The 22819-nt window shown below is 35.0% G+C and overlaps 1 protein-coding gene across 2 annotated transcripts; it reads left to right on the top strand.

Annotated features, from left to right (window-relative positions):
• Positions 1–700: 700 nt before the first annotated feature.
• On the top strand, positions 701–22184 carry LOC117317658 (pleckstrin homology domain-containing family A member 8-like). 2 transcript variants are annotated; one of them, XR_004530219.1, is made up of 13 exons: positions 701–1037; positions 2852–2968; positions 3920–4075; positions 5257–5378; positions 5792–5953; positions 7364–7389; positions 7663–8100; positions 9783–9868; positions 10834–10892; positions 12020–12150; positions 15274–15406; positions 18473–19811; positions 19856–22184. XR_004530219.1 is itself a non-coding variant. In XM_033872524.1 (12 exons), exons 1-12 carry the CDS (start codon positions 998–1000, stop codon positions 18668–18670), a joined length of 1668 nt encoding a protein of 555 aa, XP_033728415.1. In that variant the 5' UTR covers positions 701–997; the 3' UTR covers positions 18671–22184. The 2 variants fall into 2 exon arrangements, 1 of the variants encoding a protein (XP_033728415.1); XM_033872524.1 differs by having other exon boundaries at positions 18473–22184.
• The last annotated feature ends 635 nt before the right edge of the window (positions 22185–22819 follow it).

Genomic DNA, 22819 nt, shown 5'->3' with positions numbered 1-22819 from the left:
CTACATGTGAATTTGACTTTGGAACAAATTAGATTTGGTTTGTTTTTGTTTAACGTCCTATTAACAGAACAAACTAGATTTAGAGACTAGGCAAAATAACTCATACTCAGTATTTAAAAAGTCTATCTCTAATATAACAAAAGTACCTTATTATTACTCTGTTGGAAATAGAAAGTCTAGCCTAATAGGCCTAGAATCCATTTATTGGATGCAAATTAAGAAATAATTGTAGAAATAATCACATTTTCCGATCTCATCTGATTGATTAGGCCTACTGTCACTGTTAATTTGAGAAAACATATCATTTCTTCTTCGTCTGTAATAGTCATGTTGAACAGATAATCGAATTGAGAGGTGCAAGTATTTTACATTTTGGTCAAAGAAATAATAACGAGTTTTCTCCCTTTAGTTATTATTACGTTAAACTTTTAAGTCATGGATTTTAGACAATGCATGCGTTTTTAAGCAAACGTGAACTTAAATTACATTTATGCTTCGATATAATCACATAACGTTGTGAAGCGTCGGCATAATTAGGCTAGCAAACAAACCCCGAGGGTGGACAAGATAAATCATTCCGAGACAGTCCCGCAATGCAATCAATCTGTGTTGGAATTACGCTTAAGTAAAAGGGTGTATATGTCAAGCATTTCAATGACTATGACAGTCCGGAAGGTCGTGTTTACAAGGAAGTTGACGCCAAGGTGAAGGTTTACTTGGAAATGTGTGAGTTGGCGATGTGGATGAGAAACCAGCTGTTTACTTTATATATATGCAAAGATCAATATGAGGTGTGATCAAGTGGAATAAGTTGTACCCGACAAACTTAGACAAGACGACTGTCCAAAATGGACGACAGGGAGTCATGTTTATGTGCTGACATGAAGGGGCGGACAACCATCTCGTAATCTGGTCGTTTGAACTGTCACAGCATCACGCCACCCGACAAAATTTGTGAATTCACGTGCCCGCAAGGAGACACAATCGCGTGGCCATAATGGAGGGTCTGCTTTGGAAGTGGACAAATTACATGAGTGGTGAGAAAACTGTCATTGATCATATGTATCTGTGTGTTTAGAATATTAATCAACTTATTAATTTTAATCGATATGACATCAATATCTATGTCAACATGTCGTCCATGTACTGTACGTCCTGGTCAATAATGTATGTGTCAACAGGATCTCGTCACTGGTATTGTGACAGTACAGAGTAGAGCCTAACATGTGGGTTTTACAACCACAACATAAGGCCTAAAAAGATACCTGTGTTTCCGCTCACCCTAACGAACCTGTATTTTTTTGACAATCATGAAGTTTGTTTTACCATTTTTCATGGAAGGACTATTAAAGTCAAGGTTCCTTGTCAATAACCTTAATGAAACTATTGTAAAAACAAAAAAAGATTTCCCTTCCTTTTAGCCTCTCCACAGTATGACCTGTTCCACAACTACATATATCCTTGACAATAGAATGAACTCACTGCAACGTGGAAACCAAAATATTTTCTGCCAGAGTTCATTTTCTCCATTAAATACCATCATATTTTAATAATGCATGGCTCGTTTCAAAGATGAAACATTTATCTATCCGTCGATACCAAATACATAGTGTTGAAAGACCACAATTGTGTATTAGGATGCCTAGAATGTAAAGCTTTACCTGACAAATGCTAGGTAAAGATTTACTGGTTCGTACAATAATCTGCCACCACTCTAATGGGTACAGTTTAATTCGCATGGCTAGTAGTAAAAAGGGCTTCACAGCTCCGTCAAAAATATAATAACGATTAACCTGTACCTTAAAGTGGGACGTTCACAGTTATTATCATGCAAATAATCTGAGGTTAAGGTCACAGTTTACAGGAGATGGCCTTCTTGGCCGCCATTTTTTCATATTCTACTTAGAGGTTATTGACCAACAATCAGAGAGTGCGTATCATGTTTAAGTATGGTATTTAGTGGAGAAAATAAACTCTGGCAAAAAATAGGTCGGTTTCCATGTTCCGGTGAGTTCAATCTCTTGTCAAGTACATGAAGTCGTGGGACAGGCCATACTCTGGATAGGCTAAGTCTTTTATCTGACAGTTTTGTTTTCGTGACATAGGTCCAACCCTTGTGCCTTTTAGTACCGACTTTATTTTTTCTGGCATGTTAGTGGAAACACATGTATTATTTTTTAAGGCCTATATATATAACAGCCACTTCAGTAAAAGTTTTAACTGTTTAATGATACTTTACACCAATGATTATATACTTGTACATGTGGGACGGTCATTATGTGTGATGTTTTAACATTTTACATATCAGGGACCAATCACAACTGTATGTGTGACATAATTGATAATGAGATCATGCAGAAGAGATCTCTGGTTATATTATAAATTACCTATGCATTTGTCTACACCATCAGCTTAAATTTCAAACACAGATAGAGTACACAGCAATACCATACAGATTGGTTCTATGAAATACCTGTTTTCCATGATATTTATATTTAATTAGTACCCGTAATACAAAATATCTATACATGTATGATCATTTTGATGTAAAATTGAGACACTAGCTGACACAGTGAGATGGCTGTTGACCTGACATTTACAGCAAATTCAGAACTCAAATCTATTTCTCAGAAATCTGAAGGGTCAAAACGTATATTTATATATACATCAAATATGTATGTCCTTCCTGCCCCAAGAATCAAATCTTTTTTTAGGAGTCAAAAACTCTCTCAAGGGTCAATTGGAAGCCTTTTGTGTTCTGTTCATCTCATAGGAACAAGAAAGAATGATAACCGTGATCATAAATATAATGAATATGATATTTGTCTACAATGTATGTTCTAAATTGTAGGCTGGCAGCCAAGGTGGTTTGTGTTGGACAACGGTGTACTGTCTTACTATAAGTCCCAGGAGGACGTTATCAATGGGTGTAAGGGATCCTTACAGATGGCCGTCTGTGATATATCAGGTACATATTATAATGTCATTTAGGATTTTGCCAGGTGGCTATATATATATATATACAGTCCAGTATTTTGTCTTTCTCCAAACATGTCTTTTTCCTGATACCATAGTTAAAAGTATAGGTGAACCAATCTTATTTTCATAGTTACATTGAAATGCGAATCATTTGCTTTATCTGCATGTTCTTAACATTAAACTTGTTTCCTTAGAACGATTTTAGTAACAGTGAAATGTGAATTATTCCTCTTTATACTTATACCTTATGTTCTATTTCCAAGGTTGCAATAAAATGTGAATCATCATTCCACTTTACCTGTTCTCGGATCGATACAGTTATTAACAATGTTTCCAATCCATGGTTATATGAAATGTGAATCATCATTCCACTTAATATGTTCTCCATTAAGGTTAACGTTATTAACAATGTTTCCAATCCGGATCATGGTTATATGAAATATGAATCCTGATCTTATAACCTGTCCTTCTCACTAATCTACATCTTTACCTGTCTTCAGCACTAATCTACATCTTTACCTGTCCTCCACACTAATCTACATCTTTACATGTTCTCAACAATAATCTACATCTTTACATGTCCTCCACACTAACCTACATCTCTACCTTTTCTACATCTTTACCTGTTCTTCTCACTAATCTACATCTTTACCTGTCTTTCACAATAATCAACATCTTTTCCTGTTCTCACTAATCTACATCTTTACCTGTTCTCCTCACTAACCTTATTCCTGGATTCTATGGTGTGTCCCTTCATCTGTTCTCCACATTTTAACCTTGTCTCCTGTTTCAGTAAAATTATGTGAATCATCGTAATCTTCTTCTCAAAATTATGTGGTACACTTATTGCCTGTTTCAGCAGTAACAACGGTATATTTTAATCATTCTTTTTACTTTTCCTCTCCACCAACCATTCTGTTTCTTGTTTCCATGGTTACAGTACACAGTACCGATCATACTAGACTGGACCTGATCATTCCACACGAACAGCATTTTTACATCAAAGCCTCATCTCCACATGAACGTCAAAGATGGCTGGTCGCTATGGGAACATGCAAGGCATCTTTGACCAATGGCAGACCATCTGAGGAAATGGGTGTGTACACCTTTAATTTGATACCTGTCAGTTTTAAAACTGTCTCCATTGCCTTTTGAAGCACAGTATTAAAGAAAAGGCTTATTTTTAGGAAGTACACATTCACACTAAACAGAGCTACCCATGTTTAATCTATAGAATACTCTATTTATAAGATACCCAGTGAAAACCCTGATTTTATTCCTCCAGTCATTTTTCTGATCAATTGTGCAGAGAAATGATTTATGATCACGATACATGACAGTATGATATCTAAACTCTATCATTTGAGTCATTACATTTTTGAAAAATCATGTCAGATACACATAGGAAGTGATTTTTATTTTATTTTTGAAATATGGCTACAAAATATCAATTATTTAAAAGATTCTAAGATTTTGGATAACAATGTGACTTACATCTGCTCAGATTTTTATTACACCTTGCTTGTCGGACTAAAAAAGTCTTGATACACCCCAAAAAAAAAACAGGAACAGAAAGGAAGAAATCTATCGATTTTTGTAATGAGAATTGAGAATGAAAACTGTGTTGGACTGTCGCACTGTATAGTGCCATTGGGGGACTGGTCAGGTTACTGAGGTCTATTACTAAGTTATACATACATTTCTCGAGAAGATCTAGATTATCTTTGTGATGTTTGGTCTGAAACTTCAGAGTCTAGATCATGGGGACATATAGTTTTTTATGATGAGATTTGTGAGAAGTGTATATATAAAAGATATTTCATCCATAATCTACATGTTGTCTTACTCGCAAATGTCGTCACAATACACAGCCTGACATTCTCAAAATTGTCGAGTAATTTCTCAATCATCAATCCATTATTTTGTATGAAGATATTCATCCAACAACCAAGCTCTTCAATATAACATATGGATCAATATTAGATATTTCAGTACAGTGATATCCCACCGTATTACACATTGATATTTGGTCTCCTACTATGTCTGTTTATACACAATATGGCGGACAATTGCAATACACACTTAAGCTTGTGACCTCACAGCTAGATAGGCCACTATCTAGAAAACAATACAATATTTTCACATAATTTCTGTACAGTACTTCATTTTACAACTTTATCTAAGAATTAGTATCATAACAGAAATCAATCAGGGTACACTTTAAGGTGATATTGTCAAGTAGATACACCTTAAAGGCATTTTGTTTTTCCTTTATAGGTGAAATATCTCCAGACATTGTCCGGACAAAGAAGTCAGAATTACGACTTTACTGTGATCTGCTGATGCAGCAGGTCCACTCCGTGAAGATTGCTGTCCATGAAAGTCAGCCTAATGTCAAGGTTTGTCCCGTCTGTCCTGTCCCATTCCATCCTGATATCATTTTGACCCATTCCATCCGTCCTGTCCCATTCTGTCCCTTTCCATCATGTCCTATCATACATCTGATCTGTTCCCATATAGCCATTCTTTCCCATTCTAAATCAATGTTTTATATCCGTATCTTGAGAACACCTGAACAGATTTGGTTCATATGACAGTACCATATGTAAAGTTCTACAGCTGGTCACATTCTGGTGGTCATTAGTCAAGGTCATCTTTGACCTTTCTGCATGGTACGCATTGCTGCATACAAGCTGGGGCATTTTGATAGTTAAATCCAATCTGGACCTCTCTGATTTTTCAATCTGTTATCATGATCATTTGTTTGTAGTTTTGATAATTTGATCCATTCTGAACCTCTCTGACTTTACAGCAGCTGGACGAGGCCACATCACTCCTTGGTGCTACCTGTGATACTTTCATTCAAACTTTGGATGATTGCATGAAAATTGCGAATGCCAGCATTGCTTACGAAACTTCGCCAAAACCAGTACGAGATGTCCAACTTGTGCTACCTCAGAAACCTCTTAAAAAGGTGAGTTTAAAAACAAGTTTTTGAGGGAATGTTCTGATTGACTAACTTGTTGATCATGTATATTATGTAGTCACACCAGATGTTAATGTAATTTGTAGATAGATCTCTCTAAAATTCAAATATTCCTGATTTTGTGAGATGACTATATTTGTGCCCTCTGTATAAGATATTTAAAATGGAAAATTGAAAAAAAACACACACATCAATGTGTTATGATTATAATTAAATGTCGATGTTTATCATAAAACTGGAGTCTTGGAGATCACTTTTGTGTGTGGTAAATATAATAACATAAACTGTAGCTCACTTTTGTGTGTGGTACATGTAATAACATAAACTGTAGCTCACTTTTGTGTGTGGTAAATATAATAACATAAACTGTAGCTCACTTTTGTGTGTGGTAAATATAATAACATAAACTGTAGCTCACTTTTCTTTGTGGTACATGTAATAACATAAACTGTAGCTCACTTTTGTATGTGGTACATGTAATAACATAAACTGTAGCTCACTTTTGTGTGTGGTAAATATAATAACATAAACTGTAGCTCACTTTTCTGTGTGGTAAATATAATAACATAAACTGTAGCTCACTTTTCTGTGTGGTAAATATAATAACATAAACTGTAGCTCACTTTTCTTTGTGGTACATGTAATAACATAAACTGTAGCTCACTTTTGTATGTGGTACATGTAATAACATAAACTGTAGCTCACTTTTGTGTGTGGTACATGTAATAACATAAACTGTAGCTCACTTTTGTGTGTGGTAAATATAATAACATAAACTGTAGCTCACTTTTCTTTGTGGTACATGTAATAACATAAACTGTAGCTCACTTTTGTATGTGGTACATGTAATAACATAAACTGGAGTCTTGGAGCTCACTTTTGTATGTGGTACATGTAATAACATAAACTGGAGTCTTGGAGCTCACTTTTGTATGTGGTACATGTAATAACATAAACTGGAGCTCACTTTTGTGTGTGGTACATGTAATAACATAAACTGGAGTCTGGAGCTCACTTTTGTGTGTGGTACATGTAATAACATAAACTGGAGCTCACTTTTGTGTGTGGTACATGTAATAACATAAACTGGAGCTCACTTTTGTGTGTGGTACATGTAATAACATAAACTGTAGCTCACTTTTGTGTGTGGTACATGTAATAACATAAACTGGAGTCTGGAGCTCACTTTTGTGTGTGGTACATGTAATAACATAAACTGGAGCTCACTTTTATGTGTGGTACATGTAATAACATAAACTGGAGCTCACGTTTTTGTATATATTATACATGTAAGAAGTAAACATAAACTGGAGTCCTGGAGCTCACTTTTTTGTATATTATACATGTAATAACATAAACTGGAGTCTTTGAGCTCACTTTTCTGTATTTTATTTATAGGGGGAGAGGCTGTCTACTTCTGGAAGGTAAGTAAATAACAGATAAGAATAATGTAAAAAACGAATTAATAATCAAAACAGAATTCTGAATGTCAGTTCAACATTCCACAAAACAAACTTGTTCTATTACATTAAGTATAATTTATCAGTGAATGATTTACTGGTTAGTGATGCAGAAATGGGAAAATTCTCTCATTTTATATTCCTTTCCAATTTCTTAAGGAAAGAAATTGATTTCACATGAAAATGATTTGCAGCAAATGAAGAAGTTATAATTTTGTAAAATGTTTTAAATTGCAGACCGTTATCAGCAGAATCAAGATTTGTTAAAACTTCACCACTTCCAAGGGACAGTTTGCCATCTTTTCAAAAAAACTCGAATCGCAGACGAACAGCTTCAGAAAACTCTTACTCAGACCAGTCTTTGTCCGACCACTCAATAGATGCAAACCGTGACCAGATAGATAATGATAGAAATTTAAGTGGGAGACTTCCTGTTACAATGGAAACTGATTCGCTCAGTAAATTGTTAACTTCTGTTAGTCCGCATTCCAGAGTGTCAAAAACTAATGTGGATTCCAGCTTGGATTATGGTTTTAAAAAAATGGAAAATGGTGTATCATCCCTGGAGAACTCCAGTGGGAAGTCAATATCCTCTACAAGTATAAACAGTGAAGAAGAATTCAAAGATGCCATAGATGCAAAAATTCCTACATTTTTTTCCATCATGAATCCAAGGTGAGTCTGAAAAATAGTATATATATATCTAAAGCCAGATTTTTCATGTTCTAGTTTTTTAAAATTTAATAAACAGTCTATTGTTTGATGTCACATTTGAGAATAACATTGGACAATAAATGTACATCAGTACCGAGAGTCTCGAAATGTGCAGTTATAGCCTAGAAAATAGTGAAATTACTTTCAATTTTGATATTGCAACTTTGCATATTTTTAAGAGAATTTTATTGAATAAGAGAAAAATCTTCAGAAGTTTTAGATAAATCTTTTAATTAATATGATATACTGGCATTCCTGAAGATTAATAGTCATCACCCATTAAGATTTGTTTCCGTGTGCACTTTCTTCAAAGCATATCACAATATAATATATAACAAAGGATATATTGCAATGATTGGTATTTTGATACTCATGTACCATATTATTACCTACCTCTTTAATTCTCCTTGTCAAAATTCAGGAAATTGCACATTTCTTAAACTAGAGGTCACCTTAATTAGCTTGTTATGTAGAATATAGAACATAGCTATATAGGTAACCTGTGCTACATGTCCTACATACAATGTAAAATGCTGCGTTTGGGTAAAATCGATATGGGTAGGGTCATTGCTCTGATAATGCAGGGGCATCCTAGTGTCATGTAGCCCAGTAATATGGTGTATATTGTACATGAGACAATTAGTTGGGCGTCTCCGAGTCACCGGGTGATTGTGCCAGGAGCGAATGCCCGCACGTTTCTCGCACCTCCATATATAACCAATTTCAGTTGGAAACGGCATGACAAGTTGTCTGTACTCTTGGTCGGCTATTGTGTCCAATAAAGGTTAGAAATTGGTTACTGGAGTTTCAGTTAAGGCCACGACGTCCCTATGTTGGTCTGCCATTTACACACTTAATCAGTTTCATTTGGCCCATTGGAGACCCGTGTAGTTCACTGACGAGTCACGCTTTATACTTTACAGGTCAGATGGACGACAATGTGTCCATCGACGGTGTGGTGACAGATTCGGGGGCGGGGGGTTAGGGTATAGGCTGGAATATCTCAAGGCGTGAAAACACCTCTCGTGGGTATCAATAGTAATCTTACAGCAGTAAGATATCGGGCTCAGGAGACAACACAGTCTTCCTCTTATCCATGGATGAACCTTTCGTTGCAGCAGGACAACACAAGGCCCCATGTTGCTAGAGTTTGTTGTGACTTTCTAGCTCAAAAAAACATTCCAGTTCTTGACTAGCCACCATACAGATATATCCCCAATCACGCTGGCCCTTATTCAGGAGTGGAATAATATCCCTCACAGGGCAATAAACACCTTGACTCCCCAATACCATTTAAGGGAGTCCGAGTAAAAACGGATAGTATGTACATAGCTCAAGGTCAACTATATACATTAAATTATCAACACCCCCTCCAGAGAACCTATAGGATTACTGTCTGTCCTTCCCTTAAGGCTGTCTTGGGACTCGATCTCATACACTATTGGTCACTGAAACTTCATCAAACTGTATCAAAAGTAGGTCACTCTGGCCTACATTTTAACCTTTGACCGACATTCACTGAGGGACTGGACATGACTGACAGGTTTTGTTCTAGAAATCTTACATAAATGAATTATATAAGTGTCATTTTGTCATATCTGGTATCTTATTTTTCTTCTTTTTTTTTAATTTCAATTTCACAGCTTTATGGATATAAAGTTTGAAGATGATGGAGGAATTCCTGTTGAACCCTTCCTGAGGAGCTGTCGATCACTTGTGCCTATATTTGGTAGGTTTATTACATTGTACCAGGGAGGGGATGTCATCTACTATGCTTTACCGTGTTTATCCACAAATAACTCCCCATGCCCTAGTTTAAAAGTTTGTGGAGGCCTTCACAGTGAACTACTTTTAGCTTATACTTGTCTACTATTTTAAAATTCATCATTTTGCAAAAATGATGAAGGGGGCTTATTTGTAGGTATGAACATATTGCAGATAAATACTGTGATAATAAGTCTATGATAGATATAATTATGTCTCCCAAATGAAGTGTTTGCTCCATTTCCTATTTATTATTCCTCTTCTTCTTCAGCTGTTAAAGTTTCCGACACATTTCTCGGAAACTATTGGAAGGAATTTTATATAACTTGACACAAGGGTTCATCATGGTGATGGGCTGTGCAACTGACCCTTTTTAGATATTGCCTGATTTCAATAAAAATTGGTAATACTATATACTTTAAAGGGGTTTTGAGGGATGCCAAATGGTACACCTACAGGGGCATTTGGGCGACTTCCGTAATGGTCTCCCATTTACATTGATCGATTTTGATAAAAATTGGTATATATAGGTGTAGTATATAACACCACAAACACTATTACAATATCAACTTCTTCATTTACAACTGCAGGGGTAGTTATACACCATATGTAACGGTGGCCATTTAGTTCATTAATAACAGACAATAAGTCTGTATTTAGGTTTATTTAATTGATAATAGAATTTCAACTTTTCTTTCTGGTCCTTATTGCTAAGTCTGTATTATGACATGTTCACGTGATGAATCTTACTCAGCATCCAGCCTGTGTATATTATTAATATATTAAGGACAAGTCTGCACAGTCCTATAGCTGGCCTTATAATTATATAAGAATCCTAATAAGAAATCTAACAACATAATAATTTTCAGTTGCCAATAATTTAAAAACATTCTGCTTTCAATAAGTGTTTTTTTTGGGGTTTTTTTCCAGACAAGTTCAATGCTACAACATTTGCTCCGGTGAAGATGGATTTTCAGGGAAATATACGTGTAAGTATGAAATTTATTGTCAAAACAATTATCAACTGGTAAATTTGCTTATAATTAGACATGTGTATGAGTTTCTTTCTGTAATTTCCTTATATCTACATCTTATATGTTTGATGAGTATATAATTACATAGTTTCTGAGGGCCGTTACAGTAAGAGTTTCTGAGGGCCGTTACAGTAAGAGTTTCTGAGGGCCGTTACAGTAAGAGTTTCTGAGGGCGGTTACAGTAAGATATCTTCCCAACAGGAGGACACTATAGGGTTTGTAAAGCAGGAATCACCTATAGAAGTCAATCCAATCAGTACAATGTAAGATACATTTCCTCCAGCACAAACCATGCATATAATTTCTATATTTCTGGAGTTTTCCTGTTGGATTATTTATTACTGAAATACTCCAAATGATATGTTAGATATATTAGTAGTCATGATTAATGAAAACAACATTAAAGCTACTCCATTTACATCACATAGGTACCGTAATTATCCAGTAATAACCCCTATCTGTTGCATTCTAGTGAAATGCAGCCAAATGCTGCAATATAAAGCCTCATAACAGGAAAACTATTTTTCTCTGTGCCTATATAGTTGTATAATTATACTGGTTTATCCCATGGAATAAACTCATGTTATGACAAGCCACATAATAAAGCCTTGTCAATTGATTATGATGTCACAATGAAGAATAATGATGTGATATGTCATGGTCATCTCTTCCCGTCAAAACTTACACGTCATTCTCAGGTTTACATAAAAAGAACTCAAACAGGAGAAAAATTATCAAACTTTTTCCACAAACCTTGGTTGCCTTTATCGGGTATGGAGAATTCATTTCCATGCAGTCACAGTTTTCTGGAAAAACAATTAAGCCAAAATAATTGAGAATTTTCAAAATGGTGGAATATCTTAATTCAGGATATAGGAGTAATGGAAAAGCCAAAGGTGAAGACAAATTCTCCTGTCATATGTGGATATGAATGGTATGGATATTGTGCCCTTAGGATTACAAAATGTGGTAAAATGGCAAACCTCAGGTATCCAAATATTCTTATACCCACGAAGGAAACAGTCTTATATTATTAAACTTACTTGTACTTTGCCTTAATATTGAATAAATTCTCATTTCAGAAAATGCAACAAAAGTATTCTACAAATCCAAGCGAGTTCTGTACACTACAACGTATGGTGTTATTTGAGATACAGTCTCAACAACACCACCTGTCCAGCTCAGCCACTGTAGCACTGCTGTGGATGAAAAGGTAGCTTGACAAGACACTAATCACAGGGTTTTTGTATCGGTACAAACAGGATAGGCCTCGACCTCTGCTACTCACTCTTTTCATTCACTTCACATTCCATCCTTGATTTGGTATATGTGAGGTTAAATACAGAAAACCTTTTGTCAGTTCTAACAAAATTAAATAAATAGTGATGAACCTGTTTGAATTATACAATATTATGCTTCAGATGTAAGGCCAACAACGATAGCCTGAAAAATGGCACCTTTATAAATGGGTAAAATGATTTTAGTATTTTTGATTCAATGTGATCATTATTCTTTCTTTATTTCCTGATAATTATGGCATTTGGTAAGGCTCCAAAACAACACATGTTTCATTTGTGACACACATGTCAGACTACCTCCTATCAGAGACTTAAATATTGAGTCGTAATTAATTGAAACATAGCTTACTTGACACCTTCTGAATTGTGGGAACTGCTGCAATTAGGATAATTGTTAGAATAATAGCAAGTTTTTAACTTTCTCACCAACATTATGTTCAAGATGTTCTACTAGATAGAAGAAGGTCATTCTTTAGGGTATTATATTATTGCCCTTACCCAATTCTTTGTATTATATTATTGCCCTTACCCAATTCTGTGTATTGTATTATTGCCCTTACCCAATTCTGTGTATTATATTATTGCCCTTACCCAATTCTGTGTATTATATTATTGCCCTTACCCAATTCTGTGTATTATATTATTGCCCTTACCCAATTCTGTGTATAACATTATTGCCCTTACCCAATTCTTTGTATTACATTATTGCCCTTACCCAATTCTGTGTATAACATTATTGCCCTTACCCAATTCTGTGTATAACATTATTGCCCTTACCCAATTCTTTGTATTACATTATTGCCTTTACCCAATTCTGTGTATTATATTATTGCCCTTACCCAATTCTGTGTATTATATTATTGCCCTTACCCAATTCTGTGTATTATATTATTGCCCTTACCCAATTCTGTGTATTATATTATTGCCCTTACCCAATTCTGTGCATTATATTATTGCCCTTACCCAATTCTGTGTATTATATTATTGCCCTTACCCAATTCTTTGTATTATATTATTGCCCTTACCCAATTATGTGTATTATATTATTGCCCTTACCCAATTCTGTGTATTATATTATTGCCCTTACCCAATTCTGTGTATTATATTATTGCCCTTACCCAATTCTGTGTATTATATTATTGCCCTTACCCAATTCTGTGTATTATATTATTGCCCTTACCCTATTCTTTGTATTATATTATTGCCCTTACCCAATTCTGTGTATTATATTATTGACCTTACCCAATTCTGTGTATTATATTATTGCCCTTACCCAATTCTGTGTATTATATTATTGACCTTACCCAATTCTGTGTATTATATTATTGCCCTTACCCAATTCTGTGTATTATATTATTGCCCTTACCCAATTCTGTGTATTATATTATTGACCTTACCCAATTCTGTGTATTATATTATTGACCTTACCCAATTCTGTGTATTATATTATTGCCCTTACCCAATTCTGTGTATTATATTATTGACCTTACCCAATTCTGTGTATTATATTATTGACCTTACCCAATTCTGTGTATTATATTATTGCCCTTACCCAATTATGTGCATTATATTATTGCCCTTACCCAATTCTGTGTATTATATTATTGACCTTACCCAATTCTGTGTATTATATTATTACCCTTACCCAATTCTGTGTATTATATTATTGCCCTTACCCAATTCTGTGTATTATATTATTGACCTTACCCAATTCTGTGTATTATATTATTGACCTTACCCAATTCTGTGTATTATATTATTGCCCTTACCCAATTCTGTGTATTATATTATTGACCTTACCCAATTCTGTGTATTATATTATTGACCTTACCCAATTCTGTGTATTATATTATTGCCCTTACCCAATTCTGTGTATTATATTATTGACCTTACCCAATTCTGTGTATTATATTATTGCCCTTACCCAATTATGTGCATTATATTATTGCCCTTACCCAATTCTGTGTATTATATTATTGACCTTACCCAATTCTGTGTATTATATTATTGACCTTACCCAATTATGTGTATTATATTATTGCCCTTACCCAATTATGTGTATTATATTATTGACCTTACCCAATTCTGTGTATTATATTATTGACCTTACCCAATTATGTGTATTATATTATTGCCCTTACCCAATTCTGTGTATTATATTATTGACCTTACCCAATTCTGTGTATTATATTATTGACCTTACCCAATTCTGTGTATTATGTTATTGCCCTTACCCTATTATGTGCATTATATTATTGCCCTTACCCAATTCTGTGTATTATATTATTGACCTTACCCAATTCTGTGTATTATATTATTGACCTTACCCAATTATGTGTATTATATTATTGCCCTTACCCAATTATGTGCATTATATTATTGCCCTTACCCAATTCTGTGTATTATATTATTGACCTTACCCAATTCTGTGTATTATATTATTGACCTTACCCAATTATGTGTATTATATTATTGCCCTTACCCAATTATGTGTATTATATTATTGACCTTACCCAATTATGTGTATTATATTATTGACCTTACCCAATTATGTGTATTATATTATTGACCTTACCTATTCTTTGTATTATGTTATTGCCCTTACCCTATTCTTTATATTATATTATGAAGACATACTCAGAAAGGACAAATGACCTTATGCCATGGTGCAGTGTTTGTCCATCTGTCCATCTGTCCAGTATAATTTTAGTCTTCAAACCTTTTTAGGTTTTCAGTTAGAAAAAATTACATCCTCGACTTTTTCTCAGAAACCCATCAACCAGTTTTAATGAAATTTTTCAAAAATCTTCCATGGCCACAGGTATTTTTGTGTGAGTTCAGTTTAAACTATGATGTACTATATAATGGATGTAGATGGACAGAGGACACAGGTATAGACATATTATATAATGTTAAATGATTGTTGTCTATTATTGAATATTTGGTTTAATTTTTGGAAGCTGATAGGTTTTCATATATTGACAAATCTGCATCCTCATCGTTGCCATGACAAAAGTGTATGGTCATACTACTTTCAGGGGCCTGGAGTTCATCAGGGAGATATTTCGGGAGATGGTTGATGGACAGCCAGACCTTTGTCTAGCAGTCAACAATGCCTACAGCCGGACACTCAAACCATTCCATGGATGGGTAGTGCGGGGCGTTTTTGCTGTAAGTATAAACTATTTCTATCGTTTAATTTCACATATCTGATGCAGCGTGTATACACTCTCTATCGATAGGCAAAACATCCCGGATGGAGTGACATGAAAATATACTTTTATATAAAGTATATGTTTTAGTAGAAAATATACTTCTTATGCAGTGGTGTGGCATCCGTCATCCTGTTGTTCATCCAGCGTCAACTTTTCCATTTAAACAACTTCTTTTCAATAATAAAGGGGCCTTGAGACCTAATATTAGGCATGTAGCATGCTGGGATGAAGGGTTACCAAGTTTGTTCAAATGAATGGAGTTGACCTTCATTCAAGGTCACAGGGGTTAATTAGACTAAAATCTTTAACAATTTCTTCTCAATAACCAAGAGACCCAGGGATTTGAGTTTGTTCAAATGAATGACCTTTACCCACATTCAAGGTCACATGGGTCAAATTGGCTAAAATCTTTTAACAGCTTCTTCTCAATGACCAAGAGACCCAGGGACCTGATATTGGGTCTGTAGCATGCTTTGGTGAAGGGCTACCAAGTTTGTTCAAATGAATGATCTTGACCTTCATTCAAGATCACACTGGTCAAATGGAGTTGAATATTTCTGTGGCTTATTTTCAATAACCAAAATTCCTGAAAACCTGATATTTGGCTTATAGCATGCTTTACACAACAGATAACAAACAATGTAAAATAGTTTTACAGTATTTATTAAAAAGTTTGCAAATAAGAGGTGCCTGTCACCTAATTAGCAGTTACCTCCCTTGGACCAGATTGGGTATAGCCGTGGGCTATTTGAAACCTGTAGTGCTGAAAAGCATGGTGCTGAAAAGCTATGGCCAAAAACCTGTTGAGAACATGATTTGGAGGTATGGCTGACCTGAAGCTCATGGGTACCATAGCCTGGTCGCTCAAATGTCTAGGAGTCGGCAAGAATTGGGAGTTACATCACTTAGGCCTGGAATTTGACTTAATTAGTGTCTTATTCTGGGCCAGATAGAATTGATGTATGCAGTCAAGCTTTCCCTAGGTTTTGGGGTTGGATTGACCAATTTGGGGTGTATATCAGTACGTAGTCTGGCATCATTAATAGTCCATGTTATTATGTTATTGTATACCTGGTAATTTTCGCCCCGGTTTAATTTTCGCCTTTTTCGCCCTTTGATGATAAGGCGAATTTAAGATGACGACGAAAATTTCAAGCTCAATTGCAGGATTTACAAGTTATCGTACAAAGGCTAATTATAGTCGGATCCAAAACATACCCTGTAGTGGTGAAGAGTATGGTGTTGAAAAGCTATGGCCAACAACCTGTTGAGAACATGACTTGGAGGTATGGCTGACCTGAAGCTCTTGGGTACCATAGCCTGGTCGCTCAAATGTCCAGGATTCGGCAAGAATTGGGAGTTACATCACTTAGGCCTGGAGTTTGACTTTGTGTCTTATTCTGGGCCAGATAGAATTTATTGACCGAATTGTGGTGTATAGATTAGCAGTAGTCTGGCATCATTAAAAGTCCATGTTTTTATGTTATTACATGGTGTCAGTTTACTGCCATAGGCCCAAGTGGTGGAACTGATAAAGTCACAGGTAACCAATTAGATAAAGGTGGCGGTGGGGAGGTGGATGGTATGACTGTTTGTTCTGGCAGTTATAACAACAATGACAATTTGGATAGAATTTCTGAGGAGAAATTGTTGTTAGCCATGTGATTTAGCATGGTCCTCTGATTGAATCACTTGACATCCTTACCTTGTTAGTAATTAGGGGCTATTTAATTAGAATATGTAAATTAGCTATAGGTGCTGGAGTGAAAACTCCCTTCATAGATAGCTGTCAGGTCATGGAGGTCATAGCTGATGCTGGACTGGTCAAGACTGGGTGATAAAGGTAATTAGGTTTCCCCAAGATAACATCTACATGCAAGTCTTATCTGTGCCCTTTACAGTCAGACTGGGAAGTTGCTTTGATAAGATTTGTTTAGCTGAGAGACAGGGAACATAAAAACTGGCAGGTGCTTTGAGTATATATTTGCACAAGTGTGTAGTTGACAAGCAGACATGAGATGTCCTGTGATAATGTTTATTAAGCCTTTGCATGACCTGTCCTGGTCAGCAAGGAGGAACATAAATCTCCAAAAGCTTCCAAGTGAAGCCCAGCAGTGTGTTAAATTGACTGTGCTGGGATGACAGGCAGGCCCCATATCTGCTGTGTAAACCTGCCTAACATTTCATATTAGGCTCTAATTGGGTGAAGGATAGAAAGTTTGTTCAAAGGAATGACCTTGACCATGATTTATGTTTAAAACAGTTAATTTAAAAAAAAAATAGCCTAAATATTTAAAACACCTTTTCAAATAACTGCGAGACACTGAGATTTTATATCTGGTCTCTGGTACACTTTTACTTATTTATAGGATCAGTAGATAACAGGTGAGCCAATGGTAATTCATTTAATATCCATGTTTGACTGAAAATTCATTCAACCTAGTATTCATTATGATCCAAATCATAATGATTACAAATGTTTGTAATATTTTGAAAAGATCAGATTTAGTCTACTCACACTTTCTCTTCTTGCCGACAGTTGCAACAACAGATTTAGTCTACTCACACTTTCTCTTCTTGCCGAAAGTTTTGTTGCAAACTGTCCATCTTGGTCATGCATGCTAGTGATAAACTTTAAGTGGCTCTCGCTTAGTTTGAAAGAAAAGTTTTAAGTAGTAGCTTAAACATGTTCCTTAAAATAAAATCACCACAACAGCTACAAATCTGCATAAGACTATTTTGAAAACATATATCACTTTTTATGCATTTAAAAACATGCAAAATCCATTCTATTTATTGTTCATATTATATAAAGAAATTACAGTCCCCCATCGGATGTAGGTAAAAGGTCAAAATGTAGGTCAGAGTGACCTGCTTTTGACACACAACACTTGCCCAAATTATGAAGTTCCAGTAGTGTATGAGATAGTGAATGGAAAAGCTGAAGTGCAGTGAGGGACTAGTAAATTGTCTGTATCAAAATTTTCAAAATATAACAACGACTTTCTCTGTACTGTTAAAGGTGGCAGTGAAGGCTCTACCATACAAGTCAGTCTTCATCACACAGCTCAGTGCACCAGGACATACAGGTGAGGGGTCGCTCTTCATCCAGTCTCTAATGGCCGACCTCGAAAACTACTGTGCTGCACTGGATGAAGTGCTCCGGATCCTGAAGGACTTTTACAAATCACATTCTCTTGACAACGATGAACAAATTTGATTGGTTTATTTTACTCTTGTTACAGAGCTTGTCACAAATTATCGAATTCAGGATATGGTATTTTCTGTTAACATTTTAAAGTACTTAGTGTACATGTTGTATTTGTGTTAAAATGAAGATGTAATCCTCAATCTGCCTGACAAAAATATCTATTCTAACACTACTTGGATGTACACACATTAAAATACTTATACCAGGAAACTTTTATTCACTGAAAAAACATTAGAATTTGTCCCCAGCAATATTTGAGATGTTAACAGTTGGAATAGAGAAACTTTTGCTACATCGTTCTTCTTGCCCACTTCCTTATGAGAGAAAAGGGCAAAAATTAAATGTTTGGGAAATTTTTCCCATATACTTCTGGTAAATTCAGAAAAATACAAGTAAAAATGAAAAAAAGTTGCCTGCCAGTTGAAATAAGTAAACATATTAATTTGATAATCTAGTGGCAATTTTTAAAATCAAATCCAAAAGCTAAAAAAATCTATTAAGAAATTTGTATAGGGGCAAGAGGCATATCCCAATATATAAAAAAGGCACTTTTTTCATGAGTTATTGTGAAATTAGAATTTATCAGAAATAGATGTGAGAGAGATCATTGTGTTGTGAAGTTAAATTGAGGGCATTAGATTGGTAAAAGCTGACAATTGTCGCAGAATTTCATAAAAAAAATATTTGCCTACATTTTATTATTTTGATAAAACAACAACAACCTCATTTTTCCATTTCCTGCAATATTTATGTTTTTTTTTTTCAATTTTGCTTCTTACAAAATCAGCCCACTTAAATGAAAACTTGATAAAGCTCGTGTTTGAGATGAAAACAAATTATCTGTCTTAAAATATGAACTTTCCAGCATTTGTAAAACTACATTAGATAATATACATGTATTTTAAAAGAATGTTGAGTAATTAGTGACTGGTTCTGAGATTGTTCTTACATTAGGGACCATTTTACTTCCCATTAGACCGACATTCATAACTTAATTCAGAGGTTTTATTTAATATGTAGACATGGAATCCGGATGACACATCTTCCTCTCATTAAGTTCCAGGTTAATTGTCATTAAATTCCGATAATTTGTCATTAAGTTCCAGGTTAATTGTCATTAAGTTCCAGGTTAATTGTCATTAAATTCCAGGTTAATTGTCATTAAGTTCCAGGTTAATTGTCATTAAATTCCAGGTTAAGTTCCAGGTTATTCATAGTTTAATGTGAAACAGATTTAATTCAATATAATTAAAATGATTGTTCAGGACTGCTGTGCAAATATCTATTTTTTTTTGCCTCATACTTTTTGCTAAAAACTTCAAAAAAATATTGAACTCATAAAAGACAACCCTTACATTACACACATTATTTACAGTTGTATTCCAAATATTTCTGATTATCTATCTGCGGTCGTTTTTTATGACTAAGACAAAGATAAAAGATAAACCTCTTTGGTCCAGTCCTTTGAGTTAAGAATATAAAAACTTTATTTTATAACATTTGCTACACAAGTAATGTCAACTGATGATATAAATCATTCGGCCCTGATATGGTAGGGAGCAGGGGGTCTTAGTGTGGGAGGCAACTGGAGTACCCAATTGGTCACACATTTGAGTTTTCTTGACATGGTACACAATATACCGGGGTAATGTAATCTTTAGAATTAAGCTACAATTTGCATCTTTTATTAGGTCACCTGAGACAAAGTAAGGTTGTGGCTTAGTAAGATATTTCCATGTTAATATTGTTTAAGGATTTTATTGGCAATTTTCTTTCTATGATGGTAGCAACATACTACTTAAATGTCTGTAAAATCATTTTCCTAGCTCCTACCATGAATTCTTTGAGGATCTTAACTTTTAACATTTTTTTTTATAAATTATTATTTGAGCTGTACTTAATAACAGTATGCTAACTATGCTTTCTAATGCCATGTAGTGTGCTACAGAAAAAAACATCATTGTAGAATTAAAGTTCAGACTGATTTTCTGATTTATTTTTAAGACATAAGGGAAATCGATTCCAACACATGGCTTGCTACTTAGGTAAGTGTGATAGGTCCTCATTCAGATGTATGTGTGTAGTATGATGTACATTGTACAGTGATATACTGTAACACTTATTGAAGTCTTGTATTACTGGTTCTTAAGTTTCATTTGTTTGGGAATATCACATTATATTACTACCATATTGTACCCCAGACTGTAGGAACAGATTATATTACTACAGTATTGTACCCCAGACTGTAGGAACAGATTATATTACTACCGTATTGTACCCCACACTGTAGGAACAGATTATATTACTACCATATTGTACCCCACACTGTAGGAACAGATTATATTACTACCGTATTGTACCCCACACTGTAGGAACAGATTATATTACTACCATATTGTACCCCTCACTGTAGGAACAGATTATATTACAACCATATTGTACCCCTCACTGTCGGAACAGATTATATTACTACCGTATTGTACCCCTCACTGTCGGAACAGATTATATTACTACCGTATTGTACCCCACACTGTAGGAACAGATTATATTACTACCATATTGTACCCCACACTGTAGGAACAGATTATATTACTACCATATTGTACCCCACACTGTAGGAACAGATTATATTACTACCGTAATGTACCCCACACTGTTGGAACAGATTATATTACTACCATATTGTACCCCTCACTGTAGGAACAGATTATATTACTACCGTATTGTACCCCACACTGTAGGAACAGATTATATTACTACCATATTGTACCCCACACTGTAGGAACACATTATATTACTACCGTAATGTACCCCACACTGTTGGAACAGATTATATTACTACCATATTGTACCCCTCACTGTAGGAACAGATTATATTACTACCGTATTGTACCCCACACTGTAGGAACAGATTATATTACTACCATATTGTACCCCACACTGTAGGAACACATTATATTACTACCATATTGTACCCCACACTGTAGGAACAGATTATATTACTACCGTATTGTACCCCACACTGTAGGAACAGATTATATTACTACCGTATTGTACCCCACACTGTAGGAACAGATTATATTGCTAAACATATTGTACCCCACACTGTAGGAACAGATTATATTACTACCGTATTGTACCCCACACTGTAGGAACAGATTATATTACTACCGTATTGTACCCCACACTGTCGGAACAGATTATATTACTACCATATTGTACCCCACACTGTCGGAACAGATTATATTACTACCGTATTGTACGTACCCGACACTGTCGGAACAGATTATATTACTACCGTATTGTACCCCACACTGTAGGAACAGATTATATTGCTAAACATATTGTACCCCACACTGTAGGAACAGATTATATTACCAGACCTGCCAACTACTACTATTTTATAGTAATCTTTACTATTTTGTGGTGGTCGTTACTCTTTTTTCTCTTGAAATAGTAGCAAATTACTCTTTTTGATGCAATAGATTTGGCAAGAATTGTTAAGAATTACTCTTTTTTTGCTCAAACATGGGCCAAATTACTATTTTTGAATTTGAAAGGTTGGCAGGTCTGTATTACTACCATATTGTACCCCTCACTGTAGGAACAGATTATATTACTACCGTATTGTACCCCACACTGTAGGAACAGATTATATTACTACCGTATTGTACCCCACACTGTCGGAACAGATTATATTACTACCATATTGTACCCCTCACTGTAGGAACAGATTATATTACTACCGTATTGTACCCCACACTGTAGGAAAAGATTATATTACTACCGTATTGTACCCCACACTGTAGGAACAGATTATATTGCTAAACATATTGTACCCCACACTGTAGGAACAGATTATATTGCTAAACATATTGTACCCCACACTGTAGGAACAGATTATATTACTACCATATTGTACCCCACACTGTAGGAACACATTATATTACTACCATATTGTACCCCACACTGTAGGAACACATTATATTACTAAACATGGTAACAAATTTTATTTCACTGTCAGGTCCATAGTAAAAGTTTGTGTACCACCCCCCTTATTACAGGATAAATAGCCTTATAGAAATGCCACATTTCAGGGTAATGTTATGGTCTGTCTATGTGTTTGTTGATGATTCTGTGGGAAGGATGTTTAAATAT

This window comes from Pecten maximus, chromosome 19 (assembly GCF_902652985.1).
Source record: "Pecten maximus chromosome 19, xPecMax1.1, whole genome shotgun sequence".
Lineage (NCBI taxonomy): Eukaryota > Metazoa > Mollusca > Bivalvia > Pectinida > Pectinidae > Pecten > Pecten maximus.
Note: the sequence above shows the minus strand (reverse complement) of the source record. Positions and strands in the feature narration are given on the sequence as shown.

Bases quoted from the DNA above. Each gene is read 5' to 3' on its own strand.
- LOC117317658 (XM_033872524.1), top strand. From the start codon at position 998: ATGGAGGGTCTGCTTTGGAAGTGGACAAATTACATGAGTG. The intron at 2,969-3,919 runs GTACATATTATA...CCATGGTTACAG, and splicing joins GGCCGTCTGTGATATATCAG to TACACAGTACCGATCATACT. The intron at 10,893-12,019 runs GTAAGTATGAAA...TTCTCATTTCAG, and splicing joins ATTTTCAGGGAAATATACGT to AAAATGCAACAAAAGTATTC.